The 23,279-nt window shown below is 38.2% G+C and overlaps 1 protein-coding gene across 3 annotated transcripts in view; it reads left to right on the plus strand.

Annotated features, from left to right (window-relative positions):
• LOC150083270 (secretory carrier-associated membrane protein 1-like) overlaps nt 1-23,279 on the plus strand; it is a 202,693-nt gene that overhangs the window by 64,000 nt on the left and 115,414 nt on the right. For all 3 annotated transcript variants that reach the window (XM_090377142.1, XM_090377143.1, XM_090377144.1), the window contains exon 4: nt 14,838-14,907. In XM_090377142.1, coding sequence (XP_090233268.1) covers nt 14,838-14,907 — 70 coding nt within the window. The remainder of the gene's footprint in view (nt 1-14,837; nt 14,908-23,279) is intronic.

Raw genomic sequence — 23,279 nt, forward strand, 5'->3', positions numbered from 1 at the left:
CAAATATATCACCAATTAAAAACGGGGGTTCAAAAGGTGACACAAGTAACTACAGACTTGTTAGTTTAACTTGTGTACCAGGGAAAATAATGGAATCAATGGTTAAAGAAGCATTGCAGTATCATCTAGACAAGACTGCAGTAATAGTTAAGACACAGCATGGGTTTGTTAAAGGAAGGTCTTGTCTGACCAATTTGATTGGATACTATGATGTGGTCACAGAGGAACTGAATGCCAAAAATAATTTTGATATCATATACTTGGATTTCAGGAAAGCTTTTGATACTGTAGCACATGGAAGACTGCTGTACAACTTGGAGAGGTATGGCATTAAGGGTAAGTTGCTATGGACACTGCTCTTTGTGGACAAATGTTGTTAGTGGAGTTCTCCAGGGTTCGGTGTTGGGCCCATTATTGTTTTGTGTATTTGTCAATGATATTGATGAAGGTATATCAGATTTAATGTTCAAGTTTGCAGATGATACAAAGGTTCGTAAGGTTGTTAAGGAAGTACAAAGGTTTGTAAGGTTGTTAACAATGGTAAAGTCAGTATGCTACTCCAACTGGATCTAGATAAGTTGGGAAAATGGGCTGAGAAGTGGCAACTGAAGTTTAACATTGACAAATGCAAAGTGCTGCATATAGGTGGCGATAACCGAAGAGAAATGTCCCAACTCTGTGGTACTACACTCAGGGAAGTGAGAAAGACTTGGGGACAATTGTGCAGTCAAATATGAAGTTCGCAGAGCAGTGCAGATGGGCTGCCAGGGCAGGTCATGGAGTGTTGTCAATGATGTATAGGAATTTTGCTACCAGGGACAGGGAGGTGATTATCCCATTATACAAGGCAGTGGCCAGACCACACTTAGAATACTGTGTATGGGTCTGGAGGCCTCATTTTAGGAATGATGTAGAGTTGCTAGAACGAGTACAAAGAAGGGCAACAATATTGGTGAGGGGAAGAAAGGTGTTCTCTTACCAAGAAAGGCTTAAGTTCTGCAAATTGCAGCACCTGGAGAGTAGGCAGCTGCAAGGTGATCTGATTGTGGTGTACAAGGCCTTGAATGGGTTGAGCACACTGAAAGCTGATGAGATTCTTCCTCTTGCTCAGACTAAGAACCTGGGGGGGAGACACTGTTTCAAATTGAGGAAAGCTTGTAGAATAAATGTGTGGAAATTTGTGTTTAGCCAGCAGATTGGTGGAACAGACTTCCATCTTTTGTTGTGGAAGCTAATAGCCTAAATAAATTTAAGGCTGAGCTGGACAGGCATTTGGAAAGAATGGAGGGGTGAAATGGGAGCGGGTTTTTTTTTTTTTTTTTTTTTGGCTAATGCTGCATAAGCTTGCTTTCTTACATCGTATGCCTCTACTAATGCTAATATTGTCCATTCCTCTGTAAGCGCCATCTTCAACTGGTGAACATTTTCTGGTGGGTGTGGACCTGCCGCTAGGCATCTCCCCAGAGCATCCCATATGTGTTCGATGGGATTTAGATCAGTGGAATGGGCAGTCCAATCCATATGAACAATTTGCTCACTTTCCAAAAGCATATCAACAGCTGCAGTGCGATGGGGTTGTGGGGTTATCATCCATAAACATGAACTCTGGGCCAATGGCACTTCTGAACAGATGCACATGGCGAACAGTTTCCTCAGTACAGTAGCATGCACAAGTTACAGTACCACCTGCCAGTATCTGGAGTTGTGTACATCCATCCAAAATAACGCCTTCCCAGACGAGAACACCTTGACCACCATATCAATCGCTTTCAGTGATGTTTGCATGGAGATACCGTGTGCCAATCTCTCGCCAGATCAGCTGACGTCCAGAATCGCTGCTGAGACTGAATCCACTCTCATCAGTAAAGAGTGCTTTAAGTAAAGATTTTGTGGTTGTAACCTTTAGAAATAGTGTTGGTCCTTAAGTTTTGCACACCAGTGTATGTGGGCTATAGAGCTCTTGGCAACCAGGCATCTTAGGGAGGGACCTGATTGAGGTTTATAAAGCTCTGAGAGGGGTTAGTAAAATGAATGAGTTCAGAAATTTCTGTGTTATTAACAACTAGTGGCCATAAATTACAGAGGAAAAGGTTTCGACTAGATTGTAGGAAATTTTCTTTTAGTCAGCGAGTTGTTTGTCGATTATTGGAACGTTGCCTTTGCAGATAGTTGAAGCTCGTAGTTTGAAGAAATTCAAAGGTCAACTGGATAGTTACGTACATGAGGAGGGAAGTGCATAATATGTACATTCTTAACTACTCTTTATTTTTTATTATTATTTTTTTTTATTCTCCAAGTGCAGTAAAAGCCTGTGGCTTCTTTGTGCTGTATGGCTATCTAATATCAATAGTGATCCTAAAAGTAACTGAGGCACTTGCTGCTTGCCGTGTAACTGTCTTGGTTGCAAGAGAGAAAATGGAATGAAATAAAAGTTGTATTAGTATTAGCAATGGCCTCATGGTGCAAGGAATCCTATGGCTCATGCTGCACCAGCCAAATAATAATAATAAGAAGAAGAAAATTAAAAAATAATAATAATAATAATAAAAGAAAAGTAATTAGACAATCTATGGTTACCTGAAGGAAGCTTTCAGAAGATTAGACTGGTCGCAGAAAGGAGTCAATGTGAATGGAGAGTACCAAAATCATTTATGACATTGTGGTCATAAGCCACGAACCCAAAGAATTAGAGGAAAATCTTAGTCAGTTATGCAGAGTTAGTAAGGATTTCGGACTAAAGATGAATATGGCTAAAACAAAAGTAATGATGAACAAGTATACCACAGAAAGGGATATAATGATTGAAGGAGCAGTAATTGAAGGTGGAGTCATATACTTATCTGGGACAAGTCATTAGCTGTAATAATGATAAATGGATGAAAGTCAAGAGAAGAATAAATTTTGGATGGATAGCATTCAGTAAATATAGTCACATACTGAGGAGCAATATCCCAATTTGTCTGAAATGTAAAATAATGAACCAATGTATACTCCCCACCATGACTTATGGAAGTGAAACTTGGGCACTCACCAAAAGAATGGAAGAGAAGCTTAGAACTACACAGCGAAGAATGGAATGAATTATATTGGGAATCAGACTGTTAGATAAGAAGAGAAACACATGGATTAGGCAGCAAACTCAAGTAAAGGACATTCTTATCAAAACTAAAGAACTAAAATGGTCTTGGGCAGGACACATAGCTCGAAGACGATGATAGATGGACTAAGAAAATAACAGAATGGTACCCAAGAGGAGCTAAGAGAAAATCTGGAAGACAACTACAGAGATGGACGACGAAATTCATGAGTTTGTGGGTAGTAAATGGATGGGCATTGCACAAAACAGAAGGAACTGGAAAGTTGCTGGAGAGGCCTTCATCCTGCAGGATTGAAAATGGCTGATGATAATGGTTACTTCCCTTAGATAACTATCCAGCTGACCTTTGAATTTCCCCAAACTGTCAGCCTCTCTACCACCCATGTAGGTAACTTATTCCAGTAATTTATAACTCGCTGGCTGAAATAAAACTTTCCTGCCACTCAGTCTAAACATCTCACGTAACTTGAATTTATGAACCCTAGTTCTAGAATCATTTATAACCGTGAAAATTTCATCCTCATTCATTTTACTCATGCCTCTCAGAGCCTTAAACACTAAAATCTCAATCAAGTCTCCTCTAAGCTGACTAGTTTTCCAAGTTCTGCAACCCACATATTCAAAGTTATTCCTCATGTAGACACCCTTTGGCTGAACTCACCACGTGCGTTACCCATCTTTGGACCCTTTCAAGAAACTCGGTCTTTCTTTAGGTGTGGTCTCCATACTTGAACACATTATTCCAAGTGTGGTCTAACAATAGCCGTATATAATGGGATTATGATTTCCTTATCTCTGGCACCTCCGTAGCCAGGTGGGCAGGAGCAACAGTGCATAGCACATACTTCTTGATTAGACCGGGGTTCAAGCCCGTGAGCCACCAAATACGGAGGATGCAGAAAGGTCAGGGAATGACCACCGCATATCCCCGGAGCAATATGGCCTTAGTTGCTAATGCTCCTAAAAACCAAACAACAACAACAACTTCCTTATCTCTACTAGCAAATGTTCGATAAATCATCGATAGGACACCATGGGCTTTCCTTGCAACCTATCTACAATGCTCGGAGAACTTCATGTCTAACTTTATCGTAACACCAAAGTCCCTTTCCTCCACTACTGGCTTTAGTTCAACTCCACCAAGTGTATATTATTTTGTGTTACTGTTCCCCCAGGTGTGATACTTTACACATTGCTGGATTAAAGCATAGCTGCTATTTTTCTGACCATCCCTGAAGTCTACCTAGGTCACTCTGAAAAAGCTCTGCTTGGAGGGTGATCATTAACTACTCTACCATTCTTTACATCATCTGCAAATTTAGACACCATGCCCTCTACCCCTTCATTGATGTCATTTATGAAAATCAAAAACAATAGTGGGCCTAATAATTGTGGGTTTCCTTGGGGGACCCCACAATTCTTGCATCAACCCAATCTGAAGAATAATCATTTATCAAAACCCTCTGCAATGCTCCGAAGCCATCCTGCTATCCATCTAAGGATTTTCCCTCCCTGTGATTCCAACCTATTCCAGCTTATAAAGTAACCACTCTTGTGGGACTGAGTCATATGCTTAGCCGAAATCCAAATAAACAATGTTTAAATTATTCCATAAATCCAGCTCATGAATGATCCTGTCAAAATAGCTAACCAGATTTCTTAAACATGATATTTCCTTTACAAAACCATGCTGAGTATCCTTCAGAATTCCATTTCTGTTTAAGTGATCGTGAATTTCACCCTTGATCATTCCCTTCATGATTTTCCCTACTACTGCAGTTAGACTGACCAATTAGTAATTTCCCGCTTCACTCTTAGAACCACCCTTATGTATTGGAGATACATTGGCACTTTTCCAATCCAGTGGAATCTGTCCTGAGTCCAATGATGCTCTTATAATTATCCTCAATGGTTCAATGCACTCACTTGCCGCCTCCCTTAAAATTATAGGGTACATGCCATCAATCCCCAGGTCCTTACTTGCCTGTAGACTCAAAAAGGTTTTTCATTAAATAATCATGTGAAATTTCAATATCATATTACATATTTTTCAACTTCACTCCCGTAATTTCTCTTTGACATAAAGGGTTTTCATTTTGTAAATATCAATGCAAAGTAACTGTTGAGTTCATCTGCAACATCCGCTGAGGTATTAAATACTATTCCATGTCCATTACATAAGGGTCTGATCTGGTTTGTCCTTCTCTTTGCATTTATATATATGTGAAGAATTCCTTATCCCCACTCTTTGCTCTCTTTGTCAGCGATTTCTCATAATCTTCTTTTGCTAGCCTAACCTTTTCTGTGTCACTATTACAGATTACTTTGTAGCTATTATAGGCTGCAGTACTTTTTATTGCTCTAACTTTTTCATGCCTTTTTTTTTCTGCTAAAGTAATCGGCAACTTCATTATTCATCCAGCTTGGAATCCTTGGAAAACTCCAGTAAATACAGTAATCCAAGAAGAGCAGCATCCATTGATAACCAATCTGTCTTTTCTCACTTAATCACCCTCTTATCCATAGCAATGACTTGTCCCTAATCACTGCTTCAATTTGTTTTTATTGTGGAACAATGTCAAAAGCTTTTCTATGATCTGAGAATATGATATCAAGATACCATAGAGGCAATCTCGACTGACCATTCAGATTGGTCAGATGAGATCACCTCTTAACGAATTTGTGGTGTGACTGCACCCGCTCCCTAGATGGCCCTGCATTACTATTTTTTAATCAGTGATTCCATTATTTTCCCTAGAACAGAAGTTAACCTAACGGATTTGTAATTACTCATGCCTCTCTTTGATCTGACTTTGTAACTTGTAAATATATTTGCACGTCTCCAGTTCACAGTGACTTCCCCCGACTCCAAGGATGCTTTCATAATTATGGCTAATGATTTTCTTACCTTCTTTGTTGCCTCTCTTAATATAATTGGATAGATCCCATCAGGGGTGTGCCGAGGGTGATTTGCCGCCTGGGTGCGAGAAATAGTTTGCTGCACTTTAGGCCTTTGACATCAACTTTCTCGTCAGTCACTGAAAAGTTAATGAAGACAAGTTTGATTCATATGCACATATCTTATTTTGAAGACTAAATGCACAAGGCATAATATGTTATGGGTTGAAATTAACTATATAATATTTTTTTTTTTTTTTTATGTGAACCCCAAACACAAGAGGTATTAGAACCTATAGTATTTAGTACCGTGCTTGGGTTGGAGATTGAGAAGACGAAAGAAGATATTTGTTGACATTGGACTTGAACTTCTGTAGATTGTAATTTTCAGGAAATACATATGAAGGAAGGTTGTTCCAGAAAACAGCAGCTGAATGAATAAATGAGGAAGATGAAAAGTTGGTTCTGTGGGTTTGAAGTTGGACAGTAAATGGATGTTGGCTGGTGGCGGCACGTGTTCGGACTGTTTTGAAAGAGAGAGTGGGAATTATAGAAGCTAATTCAGAAGAACAGTGCCCATGGAAGTATCTGTAGAAGAGCCATGCAGCAGAAACAGTGCATCTATGAGACAGCGAGTGGAGAGACTCTGTTAGAGATGAATCATTAATTAACCTAACTGCCCTCTTCTGAATGGAATCAAGAAGCCTGAGAGAAGTTTTGGGGGCACCACCCCAGATGTGGGAACAATATTCCATGGCAGGGCGGATCTGCGATTTATACAGAGTGAGCAGCTGTTTGGAAGAAAAGTAATGCCAAGAGCAAAAGAGAAAACCAAGTTTTTTAGATGCAGAGGAAGCAATATTTGTAATGTGCTTGTGCCAAGAGAGATTAGAAGTCAGGGTAATCCCCAAAAGAGATATATCCTTTTGCCTAGAAATTGGAGTGTCACTAAAGATAAGCATAGGAGCAGAAGAATCCTTTTTGCGAGATATAAGACAAGACTGAGTTTTAGAAGGGTTGAAATCAACTAAGTTGTCTTTGCCCCACTGGAGAATTACCTGAAGATCGGCATTTAAGAAATTGGTAGCAGATTTTCGAGAAGTTGAAGCTGATTGAGCAGGACAAGGTTTCTCAAAATGAAAAGTTGAATGCAATGTGCTATCATCGGCAAAACTATGGATAGGATTTCCAGTCAATGGAAGAAGGTCATTGATATACAAGAGGAAAAGAGTGGGGGAAAGAACTGAACCTTGGGGGACACCGGCATTAGTGGAGAAGTTAGAAGACAGAGAGCCATCAACCATCACCCTCAGTGAGCGATCAGAGAGAAAACTGGATAACCAATTACTAAAAACAGTTGGCAAACCATAAGATGGAAGCTTGTTTAGAAGACCTTTATGCCAAACACGATCAAAAGCCTTTGAGATGTCAAGAGCAACTACTTGTGTTTCACCGAACCTTTCCATTGAATTAGTCCATAAATGGGTAACATAAGCCAGAATATCACCAGTGGATCGACACTGACGGAATCCATACTGGTGATCGTTGATCAGACGGAAGGTTTCTAGGTAATTTAAGAGTTGGCGGTTAATTGATTTCTCCATTACTTTAGAAAGAGTAGAAGTAATTGCAATGGGACGATAATTGGATGGGAGGGATTTGTCACCCTTTTTAGGAACTGGCTGGATATGACAAATTTCCAAGCAGAAGGAAAAACACCTTTAGAATAAGAAAGTTAAAAAAGGCGGCAAAGAATAGGAGTAAGTTCAGGAGCACAGGTTTTGAGAACAAGTGGAGAAATACCATCAGGACCTGGAGCTTTCTTAGCATTGAGATTCATCAAAATCCTTCTGATATCCTTTTGACGGAAGACCACAGGAGGCATTGAATGGAGTGTGTTGGGAATGGTGGGAGGTGTTTTACCAAGATCATTAATACATGAGCTGGAAGAAAAATGGGATGCTAGCAGGTCAGCTTTATCCTTGGCTGAAGTGACAACAGAACCATCTGGTTTGGACAGAGGTGGGAGCAGAGATGGGCAAAAGTTGCGGCCAATAGTTTTGGCAAGAGACCAGAATGCTCGGCTACCATTAGGGCAAGAAGCAAGTTTTCTACTCTTAGCCTGTTTAAAATCTAGTTTGGACTGATTAATAATTGCTTTACAATTGTTGCGAGCTTTGGTGTAGGCAGAAAATGAAACTGAAGAATTAGAAACAAGCCAATTACGATATGCAACATTCTTCTCTTGGACATTTATTGGAAAACCAAGGTTTAGATAAAGGACGAGATTTTAAAGTGGAGTGTGGGATAAAGGATTCCATTCCTGCAAGAATAATTTCACTGACACGATCTGAGCAAACGTTGACATCAGAACTTTTGAAACAGTAATCCGACCAAAGAAAAGAAGTCTCGCAGGTCATCCCATTTTGCATTCTTGTAATGCCAAACAACACGAGGTTGGGAATAGCCATGAGATAAAGGTTCCATTGGAGAAGAGACAATCACCAAGTTGTGATCTGAAGTGCCTTAAGGAGCTCTCACTTCGACCGTGTACTTAGAAGGGTTGTTTGTGAGAAAAAGATCAAGCGTATTGGCTGTATGATTAGGATTGTCCGGTATTCTTGTAGGTAAATGAACAAATATTGGTGTAAATACACCATAGTTTACCCATTTAACTAAATGTAGTAGTGTAAAGGCATCATTTGATTTTATCTCATATTGTGGCTACCTTCACAACGAGTTACCAGTATTGCACTACTTCAAATAAACACTGCTTCTCTAATAGAGGAGACTACTGTTATTTATTCTCAGTGGACACCACCACCCAGATGCGTTTCGGAGCTTGTTGGCTCATTCATCGGTGGGTGTCTCCTCTATTAGAGAAGCGTTGTATATTCGAAGTAGTTCAATACGTGGTATCTCGTTGTGAGGGTAGCCACAATATGAGATAAAATCAAACGATGCCTTTACACTACTACATGTAGTAAAACTTATGGGTAAACTATGGTGTATTTACACCAATATTATATAATAAATGTCTTATGGACCTATGTCCTTACATTAGTCCTGCAAAGATGCCAGTCCGATACTGGTGCATTATCCGTTTGTCTTAACCATCATACAATGACCAGCAAAAAAACGTCGAATGCCTTTTCAGCTATCAGAGTCAAATTTATCTATTTGCTGCCTGTATAGGTTAAAAATTTTTTTATGGAGCAATAAAAATGCAACTAGTAGATATTCTTTACCACTTTTAAAATATATAAAAAATTTGAATCTAACTGCATTGAAAATATAAAGGGAATATTAAAAATAATAAACTCTCCATTTAAAGTTTTATAATTATATTTTAATCAAGTCACAGAAAGAAAATAATTGCATAACATAAAACAAATGGTTTTTCTTTCCATGTTTATCAGAAATATGGGACCAAAAAAAGAATAACAAAAATAAAAATTACAGACAGATTAAAAAAGTAACTTGCATTAACTGTAGAAAACAAAACTTTTTACTGAAATATCAACACAAAAAAAAAAAATAAATGCAATGTTTATCACAACAAAGAAAAATATATACCTATAGTAAACTATATTAGCAGTAACAATTGCATTACCTATATGTCATTACGTAAAATCTATTTTCCTTGATTTTTATAATTTTTTGTTGAGATTTGTATATAAGAATTATATAATTTAATGGACTTTAGCGTTGGCACCCCTAAATATTCAGTGCCTGGGTGCAATACACCCTTTGCACCCCTGGATCCCATCTACCCCAAGTGACATTTTTTGTTTAGCTTCAACAATTTTTCTTTCACTTTCTCAATTACCACAAAATCATTTAGCTCCCTGTTAGAATTTGATACACTTCTAGCATCCCCAACCCTAAAAAGTTCCTCATTTGTGAATGCAGATGGAAATTATTTATTTAGTTTATCAGCAATCTGAGCATGATCATCAGAAGTTAAACCATATCTAGTGGACAAATGTGATTCATTCCCTTCCTTCTGGTGTTTACATAAATAAAGAATTCCCGGCGAAGGTAAAGAAAGCCTGCACGAGAACGACGAGAAACGTCGGATAACTTACGCGGAAAATTAGTTTGCCGATACGGCACTCTAGCGCTGCTCACTCGGTAAACAGACGGTAGGTGTTAACGGTCTGGAGCAAAGTCGAGAACGATATACTGATTGACAGGTAGGCGTGGCAAACGACGTGCTGATTGGTGCGCGAACACAACCCACGATAACATCGGTTTAGTATCACTGTAGCAGCACTAATGGTAACTTGTCCTAATCGTACATGCCCTAACATTTACTGTAACGGTGAAAAAAGATCAGGTTACCTCGACTTGAATCCCATGGGAGCTTGAACCCCTCCCGAAGTGGAGGGGGTAACCTAACCTTTTTTCTTTAGAATCAGTCATATTTAGAAATACATTCATAAAAAAATAAATTTTTTTATGACCGTATTTTTATTTTCTTGTTCAATAATATGCCCTAATGGTGAAAATAGGTCAGGTTACCTCCACTTGAATCCCATGGGAGCTTGAACCTCTCCCGAAATGGAGGGGGTAACCTAACCTTTTTTCTTTAGAATCATGAGTGGACTAGCACATAAATTGTTTATTAATAAAATATTAATTTTTTTATTAATGTACTTTTATTTTTAAAGACACTCATGCGGATACACACGTATCATAACGTCAATCAGCACCTTAATAGCTATTCAGTATACTGTATATATAAAGAATCTTTCTTTCTTTTTCTATTATTTCCCAACCTAACGTTTAAGTTTAGGTCGCGAAATACAAGGAAACCTTCTCTTTTATTTCCTAACCTACCATTTAAGCTCAGGTTATGAAATACAACGAAAAACAAAGAAACCTTTTCCTTTTTTCGTAACCAAACCTAAATCAATAATACAGTAAAAGCACTCATCAACTCCAAAAATCTGCTTTTAATATGAGAAAAAAAAAAAAAAACAAAACACAATGAAGAACATAAAATGAACGGAACAAAACTTTCTCAGAAAAAAAATTCATGAGTACAAATCATACAGTTGGACCTGAATAGCTATTCGCAATTTGAGTAACAATATTGTGAAAAGTATCTTCATGATTTTTCCCATAAATTTGACGCCACATATATTCATTAATGTGACCCATCAGCATATGTTTACAGCTGCCATTTACTCCTTTAGTTACACTTTTTAGTTTCTTCCACTGGGCTTCGATATTATTCGTATGTGCTCCTGTATGTGGATCTACAAAATGTTCCTTGTGTTTCACCGTTAAATGTTTGTACTTCTTTTTTTCTAAGGCCGTAATACGGCTATATGCATGCCATTCATCTGTTATGATGGTAGTATTTTTCTTCACTACTTTTCTAATAATGCGCAAAAGAGTTTTTGCTTTCCGATTTTTTATCAATTTCATGAAGACGAATTTAGATTCTCTTTCGAACACACCAAACACCCATTTCTTCTTAGCAGTTAAATTTCGTCCTCTGTGATGTTTTGGTTTTACCAGTACAGTTTCGTCTGCTTCTACAATTTTCCCCGATCCACCCAACTTAATGGGTTTTTTTATTAACTGCAATCTGCAAATATCTCTTAGTTTCTTATAAAACTTAATTGCTGTCACTTTCGAAATTTCCAGATGGAATGCTGTCTTAGTTACTGGCGTGCACGTTGACCAAAAGTATATAATGTACATTATCTTTTTCAATGAAACTTTTGTATTTTCCATAAAACTATGTTTCAATAAAGAAACTCGTGAAGAACATTTTTTGCAAAACCACAACTTTCCACATGACTCTGTTCGTGATTCAATTAGTTTAAAATAATCATTGCACTTAAAACAGTACAATTTCGGTCTTATCAATTTAGTTTTCATCAAAAAATCAAGCAACGTTTCATTTTCCTTACAAATTTCTTCCATCTTTAAAAGATTCATCGCTACTATTACCTGTTCACCGTTTATTACAAAACTATTATGCACCGTTCTTTACTGGTAAATACACATCATAATGCCAACCAATGACTACACAGTAGCTTGTCGTCTGTCGCGCCCACCACCAATCATTTCATTGTTTGCCACGCCTACCTGTCAATCAGTATATCGTTCTCGACTTTGCTCCAGTCCGATAACACCTACCGTCTGTTTACCGAGTGAGCAGCGCTAGAGTGCCGTATCGGCAAACTAATTTACCGCGTAAGTTATCCGACGTTTGTCGTCGTTCTCGTGCAGGCTTTCTTTACCCAAGCCGAATTCCCTTTTGCTTTTCTTTGCCTGGAACTTATCGTAATCTGCTTTAGATTACCTAATCTCTTTTTTAACTTGATTGTAGATTAGTTTGTATCTGTTGTAGGCTTCTGTATCACTTGACATTTTATATGCATCCCATGTATTTTGCTTCTCTGCCACAATTCTCATCAGTTCATATGACTTCCATTTAGGTCTAAGCCATAACCAGTATCTCGTAGTTGTTATAAAAAGCTTAGTAACTTATACAGTTACTTCCCTGAATGCATCCCATTTAGAATTTCCTTTGCTCTTGACAGAAGTTGCATCTTTAAGTAAATTCCACATCAATACATCCTAATCACTGCCACCAGTGGGTATTTTTTTTCTGCATATGCTTAATGCATGAAGGGTAGCAATCAGTAGTCATACTTCATGTATTAAGCATGCGCACACACACACACATGCATGCACTTTTACTCTCATTTTTCTTTTCCCAGTGCTTGTCTCATCAGGCGCCTCCGTAGCCAGGTGGGAAGGAGCAACAGTGTGTGGCACACGCTTCTTGATTAGACCGGGATTCGAGCCCGTCACCACCAAATACGGAGGATGCGGAAAGGTCAGGGAATGACCACCGCATATCCCGGAGCAATATGGCCTTAGTTGCTAATGCCCCTAAAAACCAAATAACAAACAAACAAGCTTGTCTCATCAGATCAGACTGACTCAACATGTGCAGACCACCCATGTTAACAGGATGCATTGCCTTAGATTTTATGTGCTTCTTAACCAAAAGCATAACTCTCTCCCCCTTCTGTCCTTTGTAATTCCCAATATTGAAATTCTGTATGTCTGGGTGACACCATTTCTCTGATATCCCTACAATGTTCACGCTTAATGACTTAGCTTATATTTCAATTCATCAGATTTATTTACTATGCTCCTAACGTTAGTGTACAAGTAAGTATACATACACCTGTTTTTGCCTTTTGTAATCCATTTATTTGATTTTCTCAAGATGTCCCCAGCAAGCCATGTAATCTCCAACACCTCACTTTCCAGGTTGCTGCTTGTTCTGATAGATGCAATGCATGAATCACTAGCACCTCTGTTTGTGACTGCTGCTAGTCTGTTAGTCTGTGTATCCATCCCACCCACTTAACATTGCTTCAATAGCATCAGCAAATATTCTTGCACCCATTCTATTTAAGTGTTTCATCCCTATAAAAAGTTTCTCTTGTTGACAAACACAGACCACGCTGTGAAAAATTGATTAGTGAGCCTTGCACAGTCTGTCCAGGGCCAAATTCATTGACAAGGCTCTCATCATGTACTTGTATTATCATGTATGGAGAGAATTGCAGACACTTTCAAATTTAATCCTAACACGCAACTTTTTTTCAGTGTTGCCCTGTATGTGTTACATAAATCTTATAATATTAATTATATAATTGTACTGTCACATGATTACACTTGTAAAAACTACTAGAGTGGAACCTGTGAGCCTCTTAGACAAAAATTCTGTATGACTGCTATTAATTTTCATATTAAAAGCTGTTTTTATTTCAAAAAGTGAACCATTTCTTTTATTTAAGTTAAGTGAGATTTGATATACAGTAGAATGTTATCTGGACTAATTTTAAAGGCTGATTTTTCTTCATTTTTTCTTTTATTATTATTATTATTAATTGTAGTATAATAATTTGAAAGGCTGATTTTTATTCTTTCTTTTTTTAATGGTAGTACTTGAGACAAATGTTTATTATGCCAAAAGAGCATTTCTGTCTGTTTTTTTACGCCGTATATCTGGTGAAATGTTGGATTAAGACTAATGGGTTTTCTCAGAAAACATGAGGATAGTTTAGTCATTTGCTTCTGTGAAACCAGTTTTCCATAACATACTCTGTTCACTTCATTTCACATTATGTTTAGTTTAGCTCCAGATTTAATAAGAATAATATCGGCCCAAAACTGTGCGATTTATTATTTTTCTCAGTTTTTTTATACTAAAATGTCAATGAAAAGAAACATCACTGAAATGGGTAGTAAACCAGGAAGAATGCGATATAATCAAATTGACATTATTATGGAACTTGAGAGATTTCGCAGCATAAAAAAAAGGGGTCACAACAAACGAGACAAAAAATGATGGAGCATTATTTTAAAAAATTACTTTACATTTTTTTTTCCACATAAAATTTGTGTTAAATTGGTTTTTGATTTTTTTCGTTTTAATTTCTGAAGATTATCATACAGAAGTGTTCTACAAACTATATTGAGGTAAACTCCTCTTATTATTTTACAACTATCCAAATATTACACATATGTAAATATGCAAATTTTTATGTAATAAGTTATTATTTTTTAAAAAAATTAAATAAATTCGGTTTTTCCATGCTATTTTAAAGTCTTTTTCTTTTACCTTAATATATTATAACAGAATTGATTTAATTTTACCTTATGTTTGATTATCCGGAAAATTTTGCTATCCGGAAGAGGTCTGACATTAATTATTCCGGATAATTGACGCTCTACTGTATTTAATTTATCTGTTGCTTAATTTTTTAATTATCTGCTGAGAGATTCATTTGTACTACAGGAACTAGAAAGAAAAGCAGCCGAGTTAGAAGAGAGAGAACGGATCATTCAGAATGATGCATCTGCTGGCTGTAAGTTAATACATGCATAATTCATAAAATTTTACATTGCTAAAGGTTTTTTTAAGTTGTTCACTTTGTTTAATATGACTGACTTTATATAGTATAGGTATGGTATTAATATGGTCATGCATATTGAATTTTAAGATTTTTATCCATCAGTATACAAAGAAAAACAATAAAGAGTTTTTTACCTATGTAAACTCTAGAAGGAAAGGGATGAATCAGATTGGTCCATTGGATATTGATCGTTCAACTGTTGATGATCCTGCTCAGGTGGCTAACAAACTAAATGAGTATTTTGCATCTACATTCACCCATGAAGAGTTATTCAGGGAGGGGAATGCCAGAGGTGAGTTAAACTCTGGCAATGAGCTAGATGATTTTGTAATAACTGAGAGGAAAGTGGAGGAGAAATTGTTGAAGATAAACATAAAAAAGACACCCGGGGTGGATGGGATCTATCCAGTTATATTAAAGGAGGCAGTAAAGGAAGTAAGAAAACCCTTAGCCATATTTATGAGAGCTTCTTTGGACTCAGGGGAGGTACCCATGGAGATGTGCAAATGTGACCCCAATTCGCAAAGCAGGATCAAAGGCTGACACAAGTAATTACAGACCTGTGAGTTTAACTTCTGTTCCAGGAAAATTAATGGAGGCACTGGTTAAAGAAGCACTGCAGGATCATCTAGACAAGACTTCAGTTATAGCTCGGACACAGCATGGTTTGTTAAGGGAAGACCAATTTGATTGGTCTTCCCTTGATAGGTCTTGCCTGACCAATTTGATTGGATACTATGATGTGGTCACAAAGGAACTGGATGCAGGGAATAACTTTGATATCATATATTTGGATCTTAGAAAGGCTTTTGATACTGTTGCACCTGGAAGACTGCTGCACAAATTGGAGCAGTGTGGCACTGGAGGCAAATTGCTGCTATGGATAAAGGGATGATTTAGTGGAAGAAGACAGAGTCGTAATCAATGGACACTGCTCATCGTGGACTAATGTTATTAGTGGAGTCCTTCTGGGTTCAGTATTGGGTACATTGTTGTTTTCTGTATTTATAAATGATATTGATGATGGTATATCAAGCTTAATGTCCAAGTTTGCAGATGATATAAAGGTTGGCGGGGTTGTTAAGGACCCTAATGACAGTACGCTGCTGCAACAGGATCTAGAAAAGTTGAGCAGATGGGCTGAGAGGTGACAAATGAAGTTTAACATTGACAAATGTAAAGTACTACATATGGGAAGCAGCAACCCCAGAGTGATGTATCAACTCTGTGGTACTACACTGACAGTGGTAGAGAATGAAAAGGACCTGGGGGTAATTGTGCAGGCAGATATGGAGTTTTCTGAGCAGTGCAGATGGTCTCCAAGAGTAGCTCATGTCTTGTTAATTATATACAGGAATTTTTCTAGCAGGGGTAAGGAGGTGATTATCCCCTTATATAAGTCAGTGGTCAGGCCACACCTTGAGTATTGTGTACAGGTCTGGAGGCCTTATTTTAAGAAGGATGTAGAGCTGTTGGAACGAATACAGAGAAGGGCAACAAGATTAGTGAATGGAACAAAGGGTTGCTCTTACGAAGAAAGGCTTAAATTTTGCAAATTACAGTGTCTGGAGACTAGGCACCTGCGAGGTGATCTGATTGAGGTGTATAAAGCCTTGAATGGTTTGAGCATGCTTAATGCTGATGGAATTCTTCCTCTTGCTCAGAATAATCATTTGAGAGGGCATAAATTCAAATTGAGGAAAGACAGATGTAGGATAGATGTGCGGAAATTTGCCTTTAGCCAGTGGATGGTTGGTTGGTGGAACAGACTTCCATCCTTTGTTGTGGAAGTTGATAGCCTAAATAAATTTAAGGCTGAGCTGGACAGGTACTTGGAACAAATGGAGGTGTGAAATGGGAGTGTCTTTTTTTTTTTTTTTTTTTTTTGCTGATGTTGCATAAATTTGCTTTCTTACATCACATGCCTCTACTAATGCTAATGTAAAAATGCATTTAATGTTTTAGTTTTCATTTTGCTTGAAGTGTCATTTTCCAGATTTATTATTTCTTTCTTTCCAAATCTTTAATTCATGCTAAGATTTGCATGAATTGAAGATTTGTTTATGTTAAATGTTTTAAATGCCAATCTTAAACCTTAGTGTTATGCAATTTAAATTTGAGTAGTTTCAACTCCAAATTTACATGCTTACAGCATATTGATTTACAGATTTTTCTCGAACATTTTTCTCCTGAATAATGAAAGTACTATATCTCTAAATGTGAGATACCTTATTCAAGCCTTCTTCCACCCCCAAAATTTTAGATGTGTATAATGCAGTACAGATTTTTCATAGTTCTTTGAGTTGTGTTTTTTTTTTTTTTTCCTGGTCAATAATACTGTTGCCCACTGAAAAAATAAAATATTTTCTTTTATAGAGTCAATGAACCACTTTCAAAATACCCACAGTCGTACCATGGAAGGCAAAGTAAAACTCTGTTTCCCTTTGTCTTTCATGTCTGTGCAATATGTGTTTTCTGGCGCCTCTGTAGCCCGGTGGGCAGGAGCAGCAGTGCGAAGCACACATTTCTTGATTAGACCCGGTTTGAGCCAGTGACCACCAAATATGGAGGAGGCAGAAAGGTCAGGGCATGACCACCGCATATCTCCGGAGCAATATAGCCTTAGTTGCTAATGCTCCTAAAAACCAAATAACAACATATGTGTTTTCCATTCAAGTATGTTGTTCACTGGCAGAAAAAAAAAATCCAGACTAACTCACTGTGGTGATGGAAGGGGGAAGAACTTTAGAAATTTTCCTGTCTATGATAGAACTTTAAGCAAGGGCTCTGTGATGTTACACCCTTAGTATATCCAAAGCCATGATATAACAATGCAAGGTATATCAAGTTGCACTGCATATTGATACTATTTTCTTAGAGAAGTGGCAGTATAAGAATGTTATGCAGTGTGCACTTTTAGCATTAGCATTAGCAGAGGCATATGATGCAAGAAAGCAAGCTTATTCAGCATCAGCCAAAAAAAAAAAAAAAAAAAAAAACCCATTCCCATTTCACCCCTCCGTTCGTTCGAAATACCTGTCCAGTTGAGCTTTAAATTTGTTTAGGCTATCAACTTCAACAAGTGATGTAAGTCGGTTCCACCAACCAACCACCCGCTGGCCAAAGGCAAATTTCCGCACATCTATCCGACATCCGTCCTTCCTCAATTTGAATTTATGCCCTCTGAGGTGATTATTCTGAGAAAGATGAAGAATCCCATTGGCATTGAGCATGCTCAAACCATTCAAAGCCTTATACACCTCTATCAGATCACCTCGCCGGTGCCTAGTCTCCAAACTCTGTAATTTGCAAAACTTTAAGCCTTTCTTCGTAAGAGCAACCCTTTGTTCCATTTACTAATCTTGTTACCCTTCTCTGTACCCGTTCCAGCAGCTCTACATCCTTCTTGAAATGAGGCCTCCAGACCTGTATACAGTACTCAAGATGTGGCCTTACCATTGCCTTATACAAGGGAATAATCACCTCCTTATCCCTGCTAGAAAAATTCCTGTATATCATTGACAAGACACCATGAGCTACTCTTGCAGCTCGTCTGCACTGCTCAGAGAACTTCATATCTGCCTGCACAATTACCCCCAGGTCCTTTTCATTCTCCACCACTGTCAGTGTAGTACCGCAGAGTTGATACGTTGCTCTGGGGTTACTGTTTCCCATATGCAGCACTTTACATTTGTCGATGTTAAACCTCATTTGCCACCTTTCAGCCCATCTGTTCAACCTTTCCAGATCCTGTTGCAGCAGCATAGCGTCAGTATTGTCCTTAACGACCCTGCCAACCTTTGTATCATCTGCAAACTTGGACATTAAACTTGATATCCCATCATCAATATCATTCATAAACACCGAAAACAACAACGGACCCAACACTGAACCTTGAGGAACTCCACTAATAACATTAGTCCACGTTGAGCAGTGTCCATTGATTACCACTCTCTGTCTTCTGCCACTCAACCATCCCCTTATCCATAGAAGCAATTTGCCTCCAATGCCACACTGCTCCAATTTGTGCAGCAGTCTTCCATGTGCAACAGTATCAAAAGCCTTTCTAAGATCCAAATATATAATATCAAAGTTATTCCCTGCATCCAGTTCTTTTGTGACTACATCATAGTATCCAATCAAATTGGTCAGGCAAGACCTGCCCTTAACAAAACCATGCTGCGTCTGAGCTATAACTGAATTCTTGTCTAGATGATCCTGCAGTGCTTCTTTAACCAGTGCCTCCATTAATTTACCTGGAACAGAAGTTAAACTAACAGGTCTATAATTACTTGTGTCAGCCTTTGATCCTCCTTTGTGAATTGGGGTTACATTTGCACATCTCCAGTCTATGGGTACCTCCCCTGAGTCCAAAGAAGCTCTCATAATTATGGCTAGGGGTTTGCATACTTCCTTTGCTGCCTCCTTTAATATAACTGGATAGATCCCATCCACCCCAGGTGCCTTTTTTATGTTTATCCTCAACAATCTCTCCTCCACTTTCCTCTCAGTTATTACAAAATCATCCAGCTCACTGCCAATGTTTACTTTACCTACATCATTCTCCTTCCTGAATAACTCCTCATGCGTGAATGTAGATGCAAAATACTCGTTTAGATTGTTAGCCACCTGAGCAGGATCCTCAACTGTTGAACCATCAATATCCAGTGGACCAATCTGATTCATCCCTTTCCTTTTCGAGTTCAAGTATGTAAAGAACTCTTTTCTGTTTTTCTTTGCATCCTTTGCCAAGGATTTTTCATAGTCTGCCTTTGCCTGCCTAATCTCCTTTGTGACTTGGTTACAGACCAACTTATATCTATCATAGGCTTCCATGTCACCCATTAATTTGTATGTATCCCATGCATTTTTCTTCTCTGCCACATGTCTCATTAGTTCATCTGACAACCATTTAGGCCTAAACCTTGAACAATATTTCTTAGTTGGTATGTAAAGCCTGGTAGCCTCCAAGATTAGTTCCTTGAATGCTTCCCATTTTGAGTTTGCTGTTGGTAACATCATCAGTTGGTCCCACTGTATAGAATTTAAATACTGTCTCAGACCATCATAGTCGCCTTTACGAAAACAAAAACCCTTCCCTTTACCTCTGATGGTAGTTACCTCCTTGAGTAAATCCCACTTCAACACACTGTGATCACTGCCACCTAGTGGTTCATTTATCTGCAGGTTCTTAATGCATGAAGAATCACTACTGATAATCAGATCAAGAGTATTGCTCCCTCTTGTTGCCTCACGAACATGCTGATGTAGAAAACAATCATCCAATAAATCCACAAAAGCCTTGCTAGTGTGCGAGTGACCAACCCACAAATTCCAGTCAATATCTGGGAAATTAAAGTCCCCCATTATAAGACTCTCTGATTTACTGGCCCACTCTATTTCCCTGTACAATATATTATTATACTCATCAGAGTCATTAGGCCTATAGCACACTCCTACTCTCAATTTTGATTTCCCTATGCTTATGTCACACCAAACTGACTCGACACTGCCCTGTCCATCGATGTCGACTGGCTTCACTTCCTTGGACTTTATGTGTTTCTTAATTAATAGCATAACCCCTCCTCCCCTCCTGTCCTGTCTATCCTTTCTATACACATTGTATTCCCCAAATTCCAGTTCCGCATTACTTATATCTGTGTGACACCACGTCTCTGATATCCCAACAATATCTGCCTTTGATGTTTTGAGCAATACCTCAAATTCATCAAATTTATTTACCAAACTCCTAGCATTGGTGTACACGCAGGTATACATGCACCTGTTTCTATTCTTAGCTACTCTAACACAACCCATGTGTTTACTTGTACCGCAATGACTACCAGCAGTCTCTGAAATATCCTGCATCTTGTTTTTCAGACTTCTGCTCATTTCAATAGAAGCAGTGCAAGAATCACTTCCACCTCTGCCACTGGCTACTGTTAATCTATTAGTCCTTGTATCCCCCCCCCAACTAGCAGTTTTCCGACCCACCTAACACTGCCTCGACAGCATCAGCAAAAATTCTTGCACCCTTTCTATTTAAGTGTATCCCATCCCTGTAGAAGCAATCTCTCCTGTTAACAAGTACAGTCCAGGCTGAAAAAAATTCTACCCCTTGAGCCTTGCACAATCCCTCCAGGGCTGAATTGATCGACAAGGCTCTCATCATATACTCCCTCCTATCGTGTCTGGGCAGAATTGCAGACACTTTCAAGTTCAACCCTAATTCACGGCTTTTTTTCAACAGTGACCTGTACTTGCTAAGTAATTCCGCCGGTCTCCTACTCTTAATATCATTAGTGCCAACGTGTACAACTATATCACCTTTTGTGCCCTTAAAAGATGATATCCGCTCTACAACGTCATCAGCCTTTGACCCTGGCAGACATACCCTGGTCCTATTCCACCTATCCTTTTTACAAAGTATGTTCCCCATTTCCCTGACAATAGAGTCACCAACAACTACTAGTTCCTGTGGGATTTTCTACTTCTTTTCCATACTAAATAAGTATCTTAAAATATTCCTTACAGGTTTTCTCATGGAAAGTAAATTCAGCACAAGTTATCAAGTATCACACTTTTTCAGAGCTGTAATCGTGCTTTCCCATCCTCTAATCACTTAATCATATTTTCATAACTTTGAGGAATGAAACACAGTATAAAATCAACAACAGTTAAAAATAAACAATTGATTTACATTTGAAAAAGCATGTACCATACAAGAAAATTGGGCGCCTCCGTAGCCAGGTGGGAAGGAGCAGCAGTGCGTAGCACACGCTTCTTGATTAGACCGGGGTTCGAGCCCGTCACCACCAAATACGGAGGATGCGGAAAGGTCAGGGAATGACTACCGCATATTCCCGGAGCAATATGGCCTTAGTTGCTAATGCTCCTAAAAACCAAATAACAAACAACAAACAACAAACAAGAAAATTATATTATTGCTGCAGCTTAAGCCCTTATTGTAGTGAAAATATTCATAGTTACATGCTTTAAATGTAACTATGAATATTCCATGGTTATTCCTTCATTATAACCATGGAATTTTCTTCAACTGATGGTACAGTCAAATATTCATTACAGGGAACCTCGTGTTATAGATTGCCCATGTAATATTGGACTTTCATTCACCATATTTACAATTTGTAGTACTAATGAGATGTTTGCAGGAAAATTTTGGCAGCAATTTTTAATCTGTCAAACCTAAATATTTAATGCCACAGACACGTATACTATTATGCTGAATGTCATGGGGTATCTCTGTTTTCAGGAAATTGTATGTGATTGTAAAATATGAAATATTTCGACCTATAAAGAAGATCAGCAGTTAGCTTGAAATATGTTTCTAACATTTTCACGGAACAATGAAAACAAGAAATTGTTAACAGAGCTTCAGAGGGAAGTTGGATGCTATGTAGAGAAAACATCTTTATGTGCTGTTGCTTGTAATTGTTTAATCTGTGTTGCTCAGGAATTAAAAATTTCCAAATTGACAGTTAGCACATGCTGAAGAAATGAAAATCCATAAATCATGCTGGGCCTTAGAAACAATTAGGTAGGTGTAAAATTCTGACTGACATAGGAGCTGAAGTGTCTCGTGACAGTTGATTACTTCATGTAGATATCAGAACCCAGAGCATCTGAGTTTGGAGATGCAAATGGCAACAGCTAAACCTACAGTTGTTTCCATACCACATAGAGCAGCATGCCATGAATTTTCATGGAAGAGCTGCAGTCCACAATCCTTTGATAACAAAGACAAATGCACACTATTAATAGTCATGGTGTAAGGCACACCGATTGTGGTTCAGCAGAAATTGGTTCCATTGGAGCAGTGAGCTATGTTATACTTCTCCAGGCTGATGGTTGTGTTTGGATGTGGAGGATGCTGGCGAATATTTGCTTATTGTGTGTTGGGGCTGGAGGGAGATGTCATGGTTTGGAAGTTTTTCTTATAGTGTACCTTAGATTCACTGGTTGCAGTGCTAAGAACCATTACTGCTGCATCTTAATTAAATTAATATCCTGGGAAATTCTGTGTTTTCTATATTGTTAGTTTTATGGAAGCAACTCTTGCACCTTCTAACATGATGTTACCCTGTGTCATAAGGGAAAGATTATGAATACGTGATTTGAAGAGAATAACATCTGAACATTGTAGTGGCTGACACTGAGTCCCACCTCTACCTAACTGAATATCTTTGGGATGAACTGGAATTCAGAATTAGGGAGATAAAAACAGCCTACATCATTAGTGGAGTTTGCAGATCTTTAAAGGAGTAGAGCATAGTACCACCAGCTTTCTTCCACAACACGGTAGA

Source organism: Mastigoproctus giganteus, chromosome 7, assembly GCF_048544385.1.
Source record: "Mastigoproctus giganteus isolate SK-2022 chromosome 7, ASM4854438v1, whole genome shotgun sequence".
Classification (NCBI taxonomy): domain Eukaryota; kingdom Metazoa; phylum Arthropoda; class Arachnida; order Uropygi; family Thelyphonidae; genus Mastigoproctus; species Mastigoproctus giganteus.